At 36.1% G+C, this 12,035-nt stretch overlaps 1 protein-coding gene and 1 long non-coding RNA gene across 3 annotated transcripts; both read right to left on the reverse strand.

The window, feature by feature from the left end:
• Positions 1–1,793: 1,793 nt before the first annotated feature.
• On the reverse strand, positions 1,794–3,368 carry LOC107785740 (uncharacterized). The gene is made up of 2 exons (XR_001647954.2): positions 2,373–3,368; positions 1,794–2,216 (listed from the first exon to the last, which is right to left on the reverse strand). It is a non-coding gene; the product is annotated as an uncharacterized LOC107785740 (long non-coding RNA).
• A 1,354-nt stretch (positions 3,369–4,722) lies between these two features.
• On the reverse strand, positions 4,723–10,008 carry LOC107785739 (putative late blight resistance protein homolog R1A-3). Of its 2 annotated transcripts, XM_016607109.2 has the most exons (4): positions 9,871–10,008; positions 9,674–9,740; positions 5,106–8,837; positions 4,723–5,036 (listed from the first exon to the last, which is right to left on the reverse strand). In XM_016607109.2, exons 3-4 carry the CDS (start codon positions 8,802–8,804, stop codon positions 5,028–5,030), a joined length of 3,708 nt encoding a protein of 1,235 aa, XP_016462595.2. In that variant the 5' UTR covers positions 8,805–8,837; positions 9,674–9,740; positions 9,871–10,008; the 3' UTR covers positions 4,723–5,027. The 2 variants fall into 2 exon arrangements, with proteins under 2 accessions (XP_016462595.2, XP_016462594.2); XM_016607108.2 differs by having other exon boundaries at positions 4,723–8,837.
• Between the last annotated feature and the right edge of the window lie 2,027 nt (positions 10,009–12,035).

Raw genomic sequence — 12,035 nt, forward strand, 5'->3', positions numbered from 1 at the left:
CGTACGTTTTTTTACCAGTCTACGAATGTTCGCACTTGTGCTCTATTGGTACCATCTAGGGTGGGTCAGGTCAGATATTGACAGGTAATAAAAAATGGATAAATTATCCGACCCGATCTATATTTTAATATAGATAGAAAATGGATTAATTATCGGATAATAAACAGACCCTCAAACTTGGCCTCAGCTGGCAAGTATATCATCCAACTTTGGGTGTGCACAAGTAGGCACCTCAACTTGTATAAAGTTGAACACGTAAATGCAAATGCGGATGTGGCACATAATTTTGGAGGTGTCTAGATGATCATTTTGTTATGAAATTAATCTTTACGCGAATATATAGGTACGGTATGCCGCTAGTATCATCAAATAATATAATGTGATTGCAGCAGCTGTTGCTCTTGTTTAATAATGAGAGGAGGAAATGTATTCTTTCTAAACATTGCAATTTGTATTGCAGTAGCTCTTCTATATATATATATATATATATATATATATACATACACACACATTATGTATTATATATACAAAAAAGTATACAAATTTTATACACTTTTTCGGCTATCAAATGTAAATAGTGTCACGCCTCCTTTTTACCTACAACCCCGGAAAGGGTATAAATATAAGGGAGTTTTTCCAATTAAAGGACAGTCGAAATGGGATTTGTTTGTTTAAAAATTCAGAGTCGCCACTCGGGATAATTTATGGTGTCCCAAGTGACCGGTTCGAATCCCGAATCCAGGAAAAAATTGACTCTGTACTACAGTCTGCAAACATAGAAATCCGGGTAAGGAATTCTGTTAACCCGGGAGAAGGTGTTAGGACTCCCGAGTTCCGTGGTTCTAGCAAGGTCGCTTTGATCATACTTGGCTTATTAAAATTGTTTAATTACTCGTTTTAGAACCTATGTGCTTTTACCTCTTTTAATTAAGAAAACATCTTGAAACAAGTCACGCGTATGTGTACCCGTTTGTTTGGCGTGTCAAAAATCATGTCACGCGAACGTGTCCACAACGAATAACGCTTGTCTATTTATTTAAGAAAAATTTGGTTGAAGTTGCGCGAACGCATACTCCGATTTTGTTTTTTAGAAAATCGTAACCATGTCACGCGAACGTGTCCATAATTAGGATAGTATATTAACTGCACGTAAGCAAACTCCGTACATTTGTTAACTTTTATATCTAAATTAATACGAAGGCCATGCAATTGTGATTTTTGTTTGGCACGGCGCACCTCAAATCTATTCTAATTTAAAGGGTCTACACTAATTCATGAGGACCATAAACTTACTTGTACTATAATATGGCACATCTCCAATATTAAGAAACGACAAATTAATTAAAAGGGCTACTAAAATTGTAATTGCTCGATATTAATGGACACGGGTTCTTCTGCGGGCCAAACTAAGAGAATACATTTTATAAATGCAAGAGGCTAACAGCATGAAATCCAAACTTTGGCTTAGCGTGGGGCCCAATGGCTCACAGACGTAGGACATGTTCTGAATTACCAATTGGTATCAGTCCAAGACTGACTCAAGGGAGAGTCCAAACTTAGACAAGGGCAGTTTCAACCAACGACGAGGTCCCTAGTTCGAGTCCACACATCAACATGGAAGCCAGTCCTTTACATTCATTTTTACACTATTAAACCAAAGTCAATTCTGAATCACACTATCTCGTGTCATGCCCATTGAAATTTTTGAGAAAAGCAATTGTGAAGTCTGATGAAATAACGTGAATACTTAACAATCACCTGAACAGGAAAAGCAACTGGAAAGCAGTTGAATATAAACCTTACTCAAACTTCACACTGAATATAGCTATACATGCTTAATTTTATTACACACTTAGTCATATAATAACCATCCAATTCAGTCTTAATTGTAGCAATCTTGTGACTAACAAGACATTCAAAAATCTGCGCAACAATATGCATGGATCTCAAGCTGACGATCACCTCTAACAACAGCAGAACTTAGATATTAAACAAATGGAAATCAACAAATACTACATATAGTCCCATTGTAGCTTTACTATAAAAACTTCAAAACAGCCTGATAAAACGACATGTTGAGATAAGACTCGACAAAGCAAACTAAAAAATCTAAGAAGAGATGACATCTGGTAAAAGAAAGCACAATTATTCATTTCTCTTCGGTAAAGACATCCCATAAATCATTCTTTACATATTTGGGATTCAGATCTAAGTACCTGGGAAATAAGAGGAAAACAAGAGCAGGTGAGTTTCAGTATATGATCGAAACAGCAGCAGCACAGCAAGACTCAACAAATACAGTCCATTTCAGCCACAAAAATGATGGGAAATAGTCCAGATCTACTCTCAATCAAACAGTAATCGAAGCTGACCTCAACCAGGCTTTTGACAAACCAAACTCAAAGCATTCTACTCCAGATGAACAGGAAATTTGTTTCAAAAATATCGAAACTTCCCAAATTCAAAGCAAAATCAATGAAACAGTAGTTTTATCTCTTTTTTTAGTCGTTTCTCTGTTTTCTGTATTTTTTAGCTCTTCCCGATCTCCTATGAAACAGTAGATTTTTTATTTATTTTTTTGCAGTTTTTCTATATTTTCTGGATTTCAGCTCTTAGAAATCTCTGCCTTCAAAGGCAAGAAAAGTTGTCTTTATAAGCAAGGCACTAGGGCAGCTAAAGGAGGATCAGACTTGCACCTAGACCCTTTTCATATTTTTGTTTTTGCTACTTAGTCCCTGAATTTTTGGCTTGTTTACCAAGTAAGCCTGCTTTTCAGCTTCCAGGAAGCTTCCTATTCTGTTATGAAAAGATTCCATAAGCCTAGATTACCCAAATTACCCCTCTAAGCCTTGTTAATTACTCCAATGAACCAGTCCAAAACATGGGTCAAATTGACCCAATTCAGAGCCCCCACGAGTCTATAATCCCCATTAATTCCCCTCTTGGGCTTTTGAATTTTTAGAAGCCCAAAAGAAACCCAAAATTTTAAAAACTGACCGAATTGGGAATTCAAACCAATTAAAAAAACAAGAACCTTCTAAAAAGGAAACAGGGGAAGAAAACGAGATGGTGATGAACTAAATAATGAATTAAACATGCTATTAAGCTAAATATGCAACACGGACAGACTAACAGATGAACCTATGGTGAAGAGAAGAAAAACGGATACGACAAAAAAAATGAAATCAAAATGACAAAAAGAAATCATGCAAGACCAGCAAACGAACAGAAATACCTAGCAAGGATGGCCAACTTTGAAATTCTTCCTCAATCTCTCGATTTTGACCGAAAGGGGTCTCGATCATGTGTTCTCAGATGAAAACACATGACCAAGGTCTATTTTTGTCTTAATCGTCACCAAATCTGCCGATTTTAGAGTTTGACTTTTTAGGTCTCATCTTCAATTCAATATTCGACGGGCTCGGGGCATGTTCGAGGGAAAAGAGTTATGGATTCGGAAAGAGGGGAGTGGGGGGTCTAGGGTGTTATTTTGGTAGTGTTTGGAGGTGGCGCCGCCGGTTGAGGCAGTGGAAAAATAGGGCGGCGGATTAGGGTTTGGAGATTCTGAGCCAGATTTGAGAAATTCGGGTGTGATTCGAGGGAAAGGGGGTGTGGATTTGGAATGAGGAGAAGGAGAGGGAGCTAGGGTGTAAATTTGGTGGCCATCGGAGACCTACCGCCGTCGTAGGGCGATTTCCGGCGGCGGTGCGCGGTGGGGTTGCGTTGGGGTCTTTGGGAGTGTTGGAGACGACGAAGGGGGGTCTGAGTGGTTCGGACATTTTTATACGGGGGGAAGGGCCAATTCTGGTCCGTTGGATCTAGGCACGATCAACGGCTCAGATCAAAACCTAACAAAACGACGTCGTTTGGATATTGGGGGGGAACCGGACCGGGTTGAACGCGGGTTTGGGCTGGGTACAGGGTATTTCGGGCGGGTTTCACATTGGAAGATTTGGTCCTGGGAGTTTAGTTTGAAAACTGGCCCAACCCTTTTCATCTTTTATTCAAAACAAAATTAATTCAAAACTCTTTTTCTTTTTTCCTTTTTTCCCTTTTTTCGAAATTTAATTAAAATCAAAATTAATTCCTAGAACTAAAAAAAATTAATTAAACCTAAAATGATAATTAACACAATTAATTAAAAACAAACTAACAAAAGAAAGTTACTCAAAATCAAAGCTACAATTAAAAGTGCAAATTAAACTAATTTTGCGATTTTTCCATTTTATGCAACAATTAATTTTCTAATTAATCCTAAAATGTAAAATTAACCCTAAATGCAAATGCAACGTATTTTTGTATTTTTCATTAGTTAAAACGCACAAACAAAATGCGAATAATTAACAGCAAATGCCACAAAAATTCACAAAATTGCAAACACTGAGAGAAATTATTTTGTTTTGAATTTGTTGGAATAATTCATATAGGACAAAAATCACGTGCTCACAAATAGTTTCTGGCGTGGGCTAAACTTGTTCACTTTGTGTGCTCGGCTGAAGTTGTCACCAATTTGTATATAGAAAGACACTGTAACCAGCTGCTCATTTTGTCAGAACAAAATATCATCGATCAGTCATAAAGTTTTCGATTTATCCATTTCCTGTCTCTTGTATTCTCTCTTAAGTTTTTAATGATGAATGTTAAGAAGGAACTTATTAGCTTCATTCTTTATGGCTTGGTAAATTTAAAAGAGGTGAATTTTGCAGGTGCAACATAGAAGGTGAAACTGCAAAAGCAAATGGAAGACCATATGATATTGTTCTACAATCATTAGAAACAAACTTAAAAGAGGGTATGCGTCTCAATCGATCAATCAAAACAGATTTAGTAATGTTACAATATTAGGAGATTGGGGTTTCCGCATAATAGACCCCAGCATGACTACAACAATTTGCTAAGAAAGAACTCCGTCCGTCCACTCTGTCTGTGCTTTTGATGCCTAAGCAATTGTCAAATTCAACACATCCTTGTTATACCATGTTATTGTGACAAGCACATGCTTGACTCACAGCTGCCTGAAACATCCATTAAACACCCTGTATTGTTTGCACATTAGATGCACGTTAAGACACTAAAACATCACATTTGAGTTTGCTTCTACTTACATCAATAATGATCTCTACACGGTTGCATCCTTCATTCTCTTCAACTTCTTTCTTAATTCTCAAAGCTGAAGCCACCAGAGATTTATTGTTGCTGCACCTCATCAACTTAATCTGTTTCAGCGTTGGAATATCTGCAAAGCTAAGTGGGATCTCCTCGAGATACCTAGAAATTTTTATAACAAGTGTTTCAAGCCGGGGAAAAGATTCCTCTGACGCATCCCACCTTGAGATACCTAAGTTCATAAGCTTCAACACCCTAAGTTTAGGGAACGTGATATCTCCAAGGCACCACTCTTCAGATTGAATAAAATGCAGATCCCTTAATTGGAGATACTCTAGACTTGGTAGTCCTGCAATGGAGAAAATAGTGCTTTCCATCGAAGCCCCGCATAGTACCAATTTCTTTATATTTGAAGGCAAGTGTACAACAGCCGACAAGGGAAAGAAAAGGCGAAGTGATTGAAGCTGGGTAAGACTCTCCAATTTGAGACAAATTTTTTCTTCATCAATATTTCGCCAATATTTGCTCAAAAAGAAGATTTCAAGTTCTTGAAGATTTGGACACCTCTGTACTAAAACATTCAAGCAATCAGTATCGAGTGTAAATTCGACACCCTTTAATATTCTCAAATTTTCCAACTTAGAGGATTCTTCAAAGATCTGCTTTTCCCAAAAAAAACCAGTTTCAATAAAATCTACATGCCTTAATTTTTTCATTTTCCAAAAATTCGCTGATAACTGCGTACGCATTAAACACTTGAGAATTAAAGTTTCTAGATGGGGAAGATGTGATTTTCCATGAAAATCGAATTTGTCTGTGAAAAGTGCGACGTACTTGAGGTGAATTAGTGGTTTCAACATATCTAACGACAAACGACCCAATTTATGGGAACTCAAATCCAAGACCTTAAGAAGCCTGATCAAATTAATAAACTGACTGAAGGGATTCCAATATAAGGATTCTCCTCCATTGGTGGTTATCAGTGACCTCAAGTGTTGGTGGAGAGACTTCCATGTTTTGGATGCAAACTTGGAAAGCTCATTACTGAAACTGAAGCTAACTCGACTTTCCTTCAAATCAGAACGTTGAATGTTCCCCCTCACTGCCAACATAAACTTTTCTTGTCTACTCCTCTCCAAGCAAAAGTAAAGCACTACATCATGAACCTGGCAGTATTTGACTTTACCGTTATATCTTCTCCTTGCAACCATTACCATGTTACTGCTAATGAGATCCATCAAGTAACCTTCAGCTGTCTCTTCCGTTAATCTCCCAGATTCAATGTTCTGCACGAAGCCTTCCGCTATCCATAAACTTATCAATTTAGACACCGGGATCCTTTCATCCTCTGGAAACATCCCCATGTAGAGAAGGCAAGGTCTTAAATAGTCGGGTAAGTTATCATAACTTAACTGCATAGTTGCCCGACAATAGTCTTCAAACTCACGGTCAAGATAGGAAAATAGAGCCTTTTTAACCTCATGCCACCAAGATCTTTCCATTTTCTTCTTTTTGATTATTCCAGCTACCAAGACAACCACTAGGGGCAACCCTTTGCATCGTCTTGCAACATCTAGACTCACATCCTGAAGTTCATGTGGGCAAGCTTCGTTTTGAAACACTTTTTTCTGCAACAATTCCCTACTCTCTTCGGGCGTGAGGAATGGAAGGAAATAAAGATCAGTATAGCACTTGACATGTTCACCCACTTTCTCAAGACGAGTTGTTACTACAATTCTGCTTCTATTTACAACATCAGGGAAACAAAGTCTTAAGTCATCCCATGCCATACAATTCCACATATCATCCAAGACAATGAGATATCTCTTTCCTATTAAGCTTTTCCTCAACATGTCAGCTAGTTCGCCAATATCATCTACCTTGTCCTTGCAACGAGTAACTTGATTGTAAATCTCTTGTAGTAGCTCTCTCCGGCTATATGTTTGAGAAATGACACACCATGCTCGAACATCAAAATGATAAATAATGATGTCATTATTGTACAACTTTCTAACACACGTTGTTTTACCTTGACCCCCCATCCCAACAATTGGGATGACATCTAGCTCATTTGTCCCTCGTGTCAGATACCGAATTATTCTTTTCATGTCATTATCAAAACCAACTATCTCCTCACCATTCATAAGATTTCTATGTTGAGTTGGCATATGTTTAGATGGCTCTACCGTAGAGCAGGACTTAAAAGCAAGGTTCTCCGACCACATCATGGTCACCTCCGCACTAATATGCTTGATCTCTTTTAAGATTGCAGGAAGCGAGCAAAAAAGATACCAAAGAGCATTACACTGAGCAAGAATAGAGTCAATGGCAACTTCAGCTTCGTATGCCAAATTGATTGTACGCCTTTGAAGATCTTTAAGATTTTCATGTTCATGTTGCACCTTTGCAATATCTCTGAAAACAGATGTTAGATTTGCGAACTCTTTCTCTAAAATGACAATATGAGGTTTCAATATGAAATCTAAACATGTTTTCGATTTCAACATCTCGTTCAATTTCCTTAGGAGCGAATCCAAAAAGCTCAATCCACCAACTGTGGGAAACTGAGATGGCCTGTATTTTAAGGATTTGTAGCACCTCTCTAGTTGTGCCTTTAGATCTTCAATTTTCTCCAATAACTGTATCGTGCCAAGATCAATCTTGCTCGCATCATCTTTGATTGTCGATCCTGAAAGAAGCTGCATTTGAATTACATAAAGTATGTCGCCCACAAGAACTCCAACCTTTTCTAAGATTTCATTCAACCTATTACCATTAATAACATGATTTGGTATATCGCCGAGAAAAACTAACAAGAACTCTATTGCCACATCAATGTTTCGAGCAGAGAAAATAGTGGGAAAGTTATCAAGATTTTTATCTCTAAGATACACCAGAAGACAGTGGACTTGATATGAAAGTCCTTTTGGTAATTTCTTATCCTTGAAAGTTCTTGATAGAGTAAACTTTGAGGCCTTCAGTTCACAAAGAAAAATCTTTTTCATTTCCAACTCCACTATCACAACCAAGCATAGTAGATAACGAGGTTTACTCTCGATATTAGATGTATCATCTCCATCCTCTTTAACCCAAAGAGCAAGACAGAACTGTCCCACATTGTCAGCCATGAACTGTATTCGGGCTTGCATACCTTCCAACTTCTCACGGTCGACATAACTATTTATCTCTGTACCATATAGGTATCTTAAAAACCTTAATTTGTTTTGAATGACTTTTACTTGCCTTAAGTATCCATCTGTCTTCAGCAGGATATTGATTTTTTCCGCGAAAAAAGTGACAGATCGAACCAAGTACCTCGATGCATCATTTAGATTCTGGTCAAGGTAATCCATATATTCTAACATATAGGAATCATTCAGCTCAAAGTTGTATATTAAACGGGTACCGTTATCTTCACTAATTTCCTGCAACTCTGATACTAGCCTTTCCACATTAAGACTAGTTTTGTATTCACATGGAATACCACCAAAAACCGAGTGAAGCATTTCCACAATCAATTTTGCCTTCTTTCTGATTTCTACTAAGGAATCAGGCAAAAGAGCATGAGGGTAATTGATAAAGGTTCTCAAAAATCTTAGCTCCATTTCAAGTGTCTCAATCTTGACAACATTCAAATCACCTCTACTCTTAATCTTTCTCAGGTGATCTAACATATCCTCAATGTCGTTATGCGCCATCTTCCGTAGATAAATTAAAAAAGTAGAAAACCCCTGCAAGTTCACCAAACCCTTGTCATATTAATCTTCACTAAGAGGGAAATTTTATTAATGTCTTTTAATACTACTATCATAATCTATAATTCTTATGAAAGATTATACACATTCTGCCCATTTTTATTATGAAAAATTTCACAAATTTCCCTTAGGTTTTGACATATTGCGCACATCTATTTTGCGATATCAAATATATTATACGAACTTCCCTTCTTTCATATATTTTTTTGAGGTAAGTAACTAGTAAAAAAAAGGGCAACCCGATGCACAAAGCATCCCATATGCACGTAGGGTCTGGGGAAGGGCCGCACTCAAGGAGGTGTGATGTAGGCAGCCTACCCTGATGTCCACGACTCGAACCCGTGACCTATAGGTCACAAGGAAACAACATGACAGTTGCTCCAAGAAGGTAAGTAACTAGCAACGAGATGATTTATAGACATATAAATATCGAAGTTTTATTTTAAACCATAAGTTTCAATTTTTTTTTCTTAAACTCAATGATCAGTCAAACACTATCACATAAATTGGGATGGAGAGAGTAGTAGTATTAAGACAAAAGTTAAATGGATTCATGTAGCTCTTCTAGCAATATAAGAAATAGATTTTGTAGATTGCAAATGAAACCAATTTAGCACTACTAAAAAAATTGGAATTAACTACGAACTTCATTACTAATTCTGTCACTAAATCGCTCGTAGTTAACATAGTTTTTTGATAATCCGTCGCTAAATAGGATTAATGATGATTTTTTCTGTTTAACTATAGAATTTGTCCGTTCTTAATTCCTGGGAAAAGAAGATAAGTTAACACAAGTTCAGTTCAAGTCTTACAATCAATCAAGCGTATTTTGGCTTCTTCCTTCTTCTTTTGTAACTCCAATTTCCGATACAATATATCCTAAGAGGAAGCACAAGAGATGAACATTAAAATTATAAGATTCAGGAGTAAATAAAAGAAATCACAGAAATGATCATATATATAGGAGTAGTATGTTTCAAGTGTTGTTAGAAAAAGTTTACTGAAATACCTGTAAAAAGTAAAAGTTGCTGTAGGAGAAAACTACCTAATGAAGGAGTTCGGAAGGAGGAAGATATATGTTAGGTTCAGTGGATGAATAATTATTTTGAAGATTTCTTAAGAATCTCATCAAGGAATATGAAAATAAAGTATGCATGGTCCAACCTATTATATATGAGCTCTGAATTATAGCATTATCTTTTCGAGTTTTTCAGTCCGGTACTTGTTTTGGAACTCAACTAATTTGAATTTCAGAGCTAATATGCGGGCTCGAGCCAGCATTTGCAGAGTCATTGAAAAATAGTTACTATTTTGCTGAAACACAGAAAAATCTAGCATAATATGTTGGATTATGACGCTCCTGCGTATAAAACACATCCAATATATTATATTGGAACTCCAACATATTATGAAATTCCATCACGTTATACTAGAAACTCATATGTAAAAAATTCGAACTCCATCATATTATGCTGGATTTTTTTCCGGATTTTAAGGATGTTTTGTTGAGATTTCATCTTTATATGAAAAAATAGCTAAATTTCGATTATTTTTAAAATTGTGGCTACTTTTCAATTACCAATTATAAATCTGGCTATTTTTTATTTTTTCCCCATAGTTTATCCTATATATAATATAAATTTTCGGCGGAAAGTATTCAATTGACCACCCTAGATCATACATAGCGTCGCTGCTGGAGCCCGTGACGGATGGAGGGTCCATATCATTTCTTACTTGCATCCTAATTTATGTGGCGCTATTTATTTGAAATTTGTGGTCTAAAATTATTTATATTATTAAAAAAAATTTAAATATAATAATACTTTTTAGAATATAACAAAAAAATGTGCCACTAAAGGAATAACCTTTTGGTTCTTTAGACGGGCAAACGGTACTTGTCAAGCAATAATGGAGTCCCTTTATTCGGTCCATCCATGTGATATGCAGAACTTTGTTTTGCTCTTTCACATCGAAGGATATATTCTGAGGGAGAGAGAACAAAGTTGTTGCGCTAAAACAGCTTCAAAAATATTTTTAATATAATGTAATACTCCTTCCGTTCCGATTTATATGAACATGTTTGATTGGGCACGGAGTTTAATAAAAAATAAAAACTTTTGAAATTTATGGTCATAAACAAATCAAAAAGGAGTTCAGAATAAAAATGGCGTGTGGTAGCCACTAAGTAAGGTGGTGTTTATTTTTTATCTATTAATTCTAGTACTGAGCAAAAATAGTCACTACTCTATTAAAATTATTTTGAAAAGACAGTTTTACCCTTCCTTCAATTCTTATATTTTTAAACCCTTGTTTTATTCGTTTTTCAGAGGGAAAATTTCAGAGGCAACTTTCGTGTGCTCCTCAGTATATGTATCGTCCTTGCATGCAAACCAGCTGCACTTAATCTTTCTCCTTCGTCATCTTCTCTACATTGAACGATCGAACTGGTATTTTTTTTTTGCTTTTATGCATTTTTGTTTTTGTATATGCGTAATCGTGATCAATATTGTGTCAAGTATGTGTGAAATTTCAAAAATAATGATTATAAGTTGATTCAGTGTCGAATAAGTAGTGGAGTTCCGTGAGGAAGTTATTCAGAAATTTTTGGTATTGAAATGTGTTTGTGGTTCAATCAATATATTAGATTATGTAAGGACATTTCATAAAAATAGTCGTACGAATTCATAAGCTAACTGTGGTTATGAATTTTTAGTTAACTGTGTTCATAAAAGTTAAGGACCAAGTAAGTTTTGAACTTGGAACTCAAAGTTAGGGACTCAATGTCCTTAACTTTTGAACTTGAAATTTGAAGTTTAGGACCAAGTGTCCTTAACTTTGGAACTTAAACTTGAAGTTCAGGACCAAGTATCCTTAACTTTTCAACTTGAAACTATAAGTTAAGGACTGCATGTTCTTAACTTTTTAATTTGTAACTCTAAGTTAAGGACCAAGTGTCCTTAACTTTTTAACTTGTAAGTCAAAGTTCAGGACTAAGTGTCCTTAACTTTTGAACTTGGAATTCAAAGTTATGGACCAAGTGTCCTTTACTTTTGAACTTGAAACTTGAAGTTCAGGACCAAGTGTCCTTAACTTTTCAACTTGAAACTATAAGTTAAGGACTACCTGTCCTTAACTTTTTAACTTGAAACTTGAAGTTAAGGACCAAGTGTCCTT

Source organism: Nicotiana tabacum, chromosome 7 (assembly GCF_000715075.1).
Source record: "Nicotiana tabacum cultivar K326 chromosome 7, ASM71507v2, whole genome shotgun sequence".
Lineage (NCBI taxonomy): Eukaryota > Viridiplantae > Streptophyta > Magnoliopsida > Solanales > Solanaceae > Nicotiana > Nicotiana tabacum.

Bases quoted from the DNA above. Each gene is read 5' to 3' on its own strand.
- LOC107785739 (XM_016607108.2), bottom strand. From the start codon at position 8,804: ATGGCGCATAACGACATTGAGGATATGTTAGATCACCTGAGAAAGATT.